This window comes from Rhincodon typus, chromosome 23 (genome assembly GCF_021869965.1).
Source record: "Rhincodon typus isolate 14 chromosome 23, sRhiTyp1.1, whole genome shotgun sequence".
Lineage (NCBI taxonomy): Eukaryota > Metazoa > Chordata > Chondrichthyes > Orectolobiformes > Rhincodontidae > Rhincodon > Rhincodon typus.
Window position 1 is genome coordinate 8,299,805 of NC_063354.1, and position 7,871 is coordinate 8,307,675.

Below are 7,871 nucleotides of genomic sequence, written 5' to 3' on the forward strand. Positions count from 1 at the left end.
ACTTTTGGACTTCATATTGGGTTGTGGTGAGGGCTGAATTTAAATGTACTATGCTCAATGTTTTGATGTGTTGATAGAATTATTTTTGAGTTTTTTTTATTATCTGTTCCTGACAGCTGATAGATGACAAGAAGGGGTTAAATGCAAAGTGCGAGTCTATGGTAAATGAATTGAAGCAGGTGGACCAGAAATACACTAAGAAAATCCAACAGATGCATGAGCAGCATGAACTGGTGAGAGATTCAGACTGCACATCCATATAACTGCGCAGAATATACAGCAGAGAAAAAGGACAATTTGCCTAATTGTCTATTCTAGTGCTGATACTCCACAACCTCTTCCCATCTTACTCTTTCTTTCTATTCCTTTTTCCCTCATGCATTTGCCTACATTTCTCTATTCTGTGATATTCACTTCAACTACTCTAAGTGGTAGCGAGGTCTACATCCTCGCTGCTGTCTCTTTATACAAGTTTCTCATTAAATGTGTAAGTGAATTTATTAGGGGCTACCTTAAATGCATAACCTCTAACTTTGGACTCCCCCAGAAGTTGAAACATCTTCTGTAGTTTCATCCTATTGAGCCTCTTTACAATTTTAAAGTATCCGTCAGGTCATGGGGAGGTGATGGCCTTGCGGTATTATCACTGGAATGTTAATCCAGAGACCCAGGTAATGTTCCAGGGATCCGGGTTCAAATCCCACCATGGTAGATGGTGGAATTTGAGTTCAATAAAAATCTGGAATTAAGAGTCAGTGATGACCATGTCAGTTGTCAATTGTCAAAACACATCGTCAATTGTTGAAAAAACCCATCTGGTTCACCAATGTCCTTTAGGGAAGGAAACTGCCATCCTTACCTGGTCTGGTCTTCGTGTGACTCCAGACCCGCAGCAATGTGCTTGACTCTTAACTATTCTTTGGGTAATTAGGAATGGGCAAAAAATGCTGGCCTGACCAGCGATGCCCTCACCCTGTGAATGAATTAAAAAAAAATTGCCCCAACATGACTAAGACAGAAAGATGGCTACCCAAATATGCACCAGACCGTCTTTTGGGCTTGCAGGAATGCATATACAAAATAGTGGTTAATATTTATACCTCAACTGAAATAGTCTAAAGAGATTATTTAATTCATTGTTTGTTTGCAAACTGGCTGTTTTTTTTTCTCCTGGAACTGCCGGAAGTGAGAAGTGCTGCAGCTTTTATTCTGTGTCCATTGAATCCCTAGAGTGTGGAAACAGGCCATTCAGCCCAACAATTCCAGACCGACTCTCTGAAGAGCATCCCACCCAGACTCACCCCGCTACCCCGCCCCTGTAATCCTGTATTTCCCATCGTTAATCCACCTAGACTGCACATCCCTGCACACTGTGAGCAATTTAGCATAGCCTGCACATCTTTGGACTGTGGGAGCACCTGGAGGAAACCTACACAGACACAAGGAGAATGTGCAGCCTCCACACAGACAGTTGCCCAAGGCTGGAATTGAACCCAAGTTCCTGGCACTGTGAGGCAGCAGTGCTAACCCATTGAGGCATTGTGCCATCTGTGACTACAGGTCTGTCTTTGTACATGCAGATTGTACCTCCTTAATCCAGCACTCTTTGATCCAGCAACCTGTGTGGTCTGATATCCACAGTATGATTCCAGTTCTGGTTTCTGGAAAACCCAACCTCTCTGCTCTTCTCCCCAAAACGGTTTTCTTGCTGCAGCAATTTAAACTGGTTCAGTAACTTTTCTTCTGTCAGTTTCCAATTCATCATTGTCATCTACAAGCAGCAGAACAATTGCTCCATGTAAAGTAACTGTTAAGATCACAAGGTCATGGTGTGCACACGTCCATTCTGCACTCTCATTTATTTTCTGTTTTGAATAATTCAAATAGTACTTGTTGGACCCTTCGGTAAAAGGATATATTTTGTTTCCCACATCTGGGTGAGGGAGGTATTAAAAAAATTAAATGCTTCAAGCTCACACAGTAACAAATGCCTCTGGTGCCATTAGTTTTAATACAGTTGTATTCTTTTTCAGATTCTATATTAAGGAACATTAATTGTTTCAAAATACGATTTGCAACAAGAAAATTTAATTGAATCTAATATTAAGATGCAGAATGATTGCAAACTGCATGTTGCACGGTACTTTTTAAATGTATTTAAAAACTCCCATGCTAATCCTGACATATGACCTCCTACAGTCTGACAAAAGTCTGATCCTGAGGCTGCCAGAGGACAGGGTACAACCTGAATACATTTTTAAAAATATATATTACAGTGTCCTTTTATTCCTATCTGAATTTTTTCAGCATTCAAAGTACGGTAAAGAATCATTGTACTGCAGGTTTTCTTATAACATCCTGTCTAATTATTTCTGTCTATAGGAAATCAAGAAGTTAAAAGAAATAATGAGTGCCACAGAAAAAATACGCAGAGAGAAATGGATAGATGAGAAAACAAAGAAAATTAAAGAGATTACTGTAAAAGGTACCAGTTTACAAACCTGGGACTTATAATCAATATTCTAAACAGAATACCTGACCATTAATAGTTGCATATTTTTGTGGATAACCACTAATGGTGAAATGTTGTACTCAAATATTTTGCAACAGAATAGCCATTTAAATGAACTAAAAAGAATTTCCAAATTTATCATACAGATACTGTTCATGTTTTCAAATTTACAATAGGACATCTTTATTATAAGAGATTTATCATCAGATTAACTAACTTATAACTTGCTTATAGATGTTGAGAAGATTGTAAAGAACAAATTATCAAGAAGTACATGACACAATTGACACACCTGCTATCTCCTTCCCTTAAATTGCCTCTGATCACCTGCCCCATTATTTGTTTACAAAAGAAAAATACGTGGATGGTGGAAAGCTGAAACACTTGTGCTTTATAGTGGCATGAGTACGTTTCCTAGAATAATACCATTGAGATTGGGATTGTTCTTCAAGCAGTTGGTAAATAGTAGCTTTAATAGAAGAGTTAAACATCTTGAACAGCTGCAATTCTAATCATCAAATTTTCAAGAATTGAGTGATAGTGAGAGTTGGAGAGCTTAATCTAAATGATACAGTAATGAGAAAGGAGCACTTTATTTGTTGTAGGCATAACAACTCTGTGGAACATTGCTGCAGTTGGATCTAATCACGGCTTGCGTTGCCGAAATCTAGGTGGGTTTGGCATGGTGAAATTCTCACAGTATTGTTGCAAGTTGATTCACTGAAGGAGCCAGAAAAGCAGAATCACTTAGTAAGAGTGTAAGTAGGCACTTTGGTCTTGTTGCAGATTTGGCTGATGACATTACAAATAGCAAGGAAGTGCTTCACCCAGAAAAGGAAGCTGTTAATTTTACTAAGTATACCTTGCTTAATTGTTGCTTGAAGCAAAAGTATACGGTGTGCTTTGTAGTGGCATGTCTAGGTTTCCTCGAATAGTACCACTGAGACTGGGATTGTTCTTCAAGCAGTAGTTTAATAGCAGCTTCAATAGAAGAGTTAAAGATTATGAACTTTTTGTGCAAAGAAACTGTTTCTGCTAGGAAGAGGCTCAGGGGACATAAATTTAAGATAACTGATAAAAGAGGCAGAGAGAATGAATTTTTTTTAACATTTTGTGAAAGGGTGATGGAGGAGATTCAATTTTTAAAAGTGAATGAGACATATGCTTGATAAGGAAACATTTTCAATGGAGAAAGGATGGCAAAAAGAGTCAGTACAGGATTTTCCTGTGCTGTGAGATTTTGCAAAGTCCTCATAGGTGCTGACCTCTTGCCTGATCAAATCAAACTAACAAAATCTGTTGTGATCTTGCTATACTATGCTTAGAATTTAAGTGAGGTGGTCTACACATTTCAGTGCTAATTGTACATTGTGTTTAAACGTAATTGAGGATATAAATGGGTACAGCAGCTTCACACTGCCTAGTGCGGTGTACATTGAAATGCTCATTTCTCAAAAATGCCACACAATTGTATTGTTATCTCACTCCTTCTCCACAGGTTTTCTTCAGACAATAACATTGTAAAGCACAGATATACCTAATGGCAAAATCTGAGACTTATTTATCTGATGAACCTTTAATGCACATGCTAAACTTGCAAACCAGTAAACAACATATGAACCAATATACCATTTGTTGGCTGTTGCTTTCTCCTTGAATGATCGATTCCTCCCCCTTTTTGGAGTAATATAGAATAGTCTGTTTGTAACCTTGGCATCTTACTTGACCCTGACCTGTATCAGACTTCCACCCCAAGATCCAGAACATCATAAAGGTAGAAGAGTTCCATGCCCATAACATTGTCCATCTCCACTCTTACTCATTCTACCTGCTAGAAGATCCCTTGTATTACCTCTAACCTTTGACTATCCCAGTGATTTCGTGGACAGCCTCCTGTTCTCTGCTCACCATAAATGTCTGTTCCCATAAAACCTTGCCTTTCGTAACCCCTAACTTCAGTGACCTTCTCGGGCTGCCAGTGACCCCCCACTCTCCTCTGGTCCTGACTTCCCTGTCACTCCTTATCTGTGTAACCCCCTTCCAGTCCGATAAATCTCCTCTATCTTGGAATTCACCATTTCTCTGACTTTGACCTCTTGTGTGTTCCACCCAATTCTTTTGCCCCTTCATTGGCACCCATGCTTTTAGGCATCCAAGCTCATGTGGAACTCATTCTATAAACCTTTTCACTCATCCACTGCCTTCTTTTAAAAGCGTTCTTAGTACTTAAACAAAAACAGGAATTACTTGAGAAACTCAGTAAGTCTGGCAGAACTCTGAACAGATCACTGGACTTGAAATGTTAGATCTGCTTTCTGTCCACAGATACTGCCAGACCTGCTGAGTTTCTCCAGCTATTCCTTTTTTTTGTTTTAGTTCTTCAGTACTTTGTTTTACTTTACTCTTTAAAATTTTCCACTTTGACAAAGTTTTTGGTCACATTTTTTCTGAACCACCCAATGTTCCATTCTTTGCCATTATGTATGTTCACGTCTCTGTAAAGTGCCTTGGAAAAGTTTCCTATGCTGGAGACCTTGTAGCAAATTGTTGAAAGTACTGTAATAGCATTTCCTACTGTCACATGTCTCAGTGAAGTGGTCTTATCGTAAATCTGGATAACTCAATTGCTTGAATTCCAGGTTTGGAGCCAGAGATTCAAAAGCTAATAGCTAAACATAAACAAGAACTCAAGAAACTGAAAGCATTGCATGAGGCTGAACTTCTGCAATCTGATGAGCGTGCAGCTCAGAGATATATCAGACAGACTGAAGAACTGAGGGAACAGCTGGAGAGGGAGAAGGAAGATCTGTGCCAGAGGGAGCGGGATCTTGCCAGACAAAGGTTTGGATGAATAAAAATAGTTCAAATAATGCCTGCCTTATGAGGCCTATAACACCCATCTGTTCATCTCAAAGTCCAAGAATAAAAGACAATGCTCCATAAAAAATAAAAACCAAAAGAACTGCGGATGCTGTAAATTAGGAACAAAAACAAAGTTACAGGAAAAGCTCAGCAGGTCTGGCAGCGTCTGTGGAGGAGAAAACAGAGTTAACGTTTCGGGTCTGGTGATCCTTCCTCAGAACTGAAGAAGGGTCTAGGCCCAAAACATCAGCCTTCCTGCTCCTCTGATGCTGCTTGGCCTGCTGTGTTCATCCAGCTCTACACCTTGTTAGTTCAGACAAGGGCTTGTGGTTTATCTCAGACAAATTATGCATAAAACCTGTTTATAGCTGATTTGTGAGCAATCTTTACTGAGGTTATATTTATAATGTATTGCCCTTTGGTTACATTCTGAGGAACGAATAAGATGCCATTTTAATTTGAAGTGTGTATCATTATCAGAACAAACCTGCATAAATTAACAAGTTTCTGGAAAGGTTCTTATAAATTAAGTGTTTAGAAAATCGTTAGTCAGCATTATAAGACTTCATTTTTGTAATTTTTGTTTCTTTTTCCTCAGTTTTGCTGACATAATCTTTAGCAATTGATTCAAGTTGATGCAAGTAGTTAAAATGATCAAATTAAGCGATTGTGCTCAGATGAATTTCAGTACTTATTTAATTGTTTCAAACTATACAGTTAATTTACATGATATTGTTTATGTGGGGGTCGGTTAACTTGTTTGGCTGGACAGCTTGTTTGTGATGCAAAGTGACGCCAGCAGCATAGGATCAATTCCTGCACTGGCTGAGATCACCAAGAAGGATTTCCTACTCAAACTCTCCCCTTACCTGAGGCGTAGTGACCCTCTGGTTAAACCACAACCAGACATCTCTCTCTAATGAGTGAACAGCCCTGTGGTCTGGTAAGACTGTATCTTTACGTTCTGAGGAAGGGTCACTGGACCCAAAACGTTAACTCTGATTTCTCTTCACAGATGCTGCCAGACTTGCTGAGCTTTTCCAGCAACTTCTGTTTTTGTATACCTTTACTTTTATTGTTTAGGGCATTTTCTCATTTCCCTCACTAAAGATACGTTCAGCATATTAAAGAATATGATTGTTGCTTACTTATGTTAAATCACCAAAGTGTTTGTTACTGTGTTCCAATAGATACGAAAAACAGCTTGAACAAGAGGAGCAAGCTATCCAACAACAGCGAAGGAGATTGTATGCTGAGGTGGCTGAAGAGAAGGAACGTCTCAACCAGCAAGCTGCTAGGTGAGAATATCACCATACTGTTAAATTCAAGTAGTGTCCTTTTTGTCCCTCTGTTAGCTTTCTCCTTGACTTTTTCTTTTCTCTTGAGATTCATGACAGCATTTGGGCTTGCAGGTACCTTGCCCAACTGATTATGTTTCATGTGGGAGCCCAGACAGTGAGGTTCAGTATAGCATAATAATCAGGACAAACAATCCAAGTGCAAGGTCTCCAGATGTCCACTTGTTGCCTTCCAGAAGGAGAAACTGAGAGTACCAAAGTCAATTGCTATGTCCTTTTCTGTCCTAGTTGAGGTCATAAAACTCTGCATGAGCCAAGGTTTAGTATATTGATTTAGATAGATCAGCTACCCGGTCAGCTCAGTAAGTCTTTGGTTAGTGTTTGTGGCTTTAACTGTCCTTGTAACTGTTTCACTGGCTCATTTTTACTGAAAATAGGACTGTACAAATCTGCATCAAGGTCACCAGTTTCCTTTGTATTTTTTAATAAAATGTCAACCTAACTGGCAATGAGAAGATTGGAATGAGCCCCCTGCCTTGAACTGCTGCAGTCTGTCTAGTGTAGGATACATCCACAGTGCTGTTAGGACGGGAATGTTAGGATTTTGATCCAGCAGCAGAGAAGGAATGGCAATATATTTCCAAGTTAGGATGGTGTGTGGCTGGGAGGGGAACTTGTATAGTTATTCAACTACAGTTGAACATACAGAAATAAAATTAAACAAATTGCTGGACAAACTCAGCAGGTCTGGCAGCATCTGTGGACAGAAGCACAAATTTTCTTCTGTGAAGTACCTATGTCGTGCATAGATTTATATCTTTGGGAAAAATACAATGGGCAGAACCTAACTGGGGCCTGAACGATGTGGGCTATGGTGGGATTTGTAGCAGAATCATGCAAGGAGTCAGAGATAACAAGGTGTAGAGCTGGATGAACACAGCAGGCCAAGCAGCATCAGAGGAGCAAGAAGGCTGACGTTTCGGGCCTAGACCCTTCTTCAGAAATGGGGGAGAGGAAGGGGGTTCTGAAATAAGTAGGGAGAGAGGGGGAGACGGATAGAGGAGAAGATAGGTGGAGAGGAGACAGACAGGTCAAAGAGGCGGGGGTGAAGCCAGTAGAGGTGAGTGTAGGTGGGGAGGTAGGGAGGAGATAGGTCAGTCCAGGGAGGACGGACAGGTCAAGGGGTCGGGATGAGGTTA

At 39.9% G+C, this 7,871-nt stretch overlaps 1 protein-coding gene across 1 annotated transcript in view; it reads left to right on the plus strand.

The window, feature by feature from the left end:
- The window catches only part of cep131 (centrosomal protein 131), a 115,157-nt gene that overhangs the window by 66,450 nt on the left and 40,836 nt on the right, over positions 1 to 7,871 (plus strand). The window contains exons 16-19 of the mRNA XM_048611093.1: positions 117 to 233; positions 2,383 to 2,485; positions 5,152 to 5,353; positions 6,565 to 6,672. Of these exons, the coding sequence (XP_048467050.1) occupies positions 117 to 233; positions 2,383 to 2,485; positions 5,152 to 5,353; positions 6,565 to 6,672 (530 nt within the window). The remainder of the gene's footprint in view (positions 1 to 116; positions 234 to 2,382; positions 2,486 to 5,151; positions 5,354 to 6,564; positions 6,673 to 7,871) is intronic.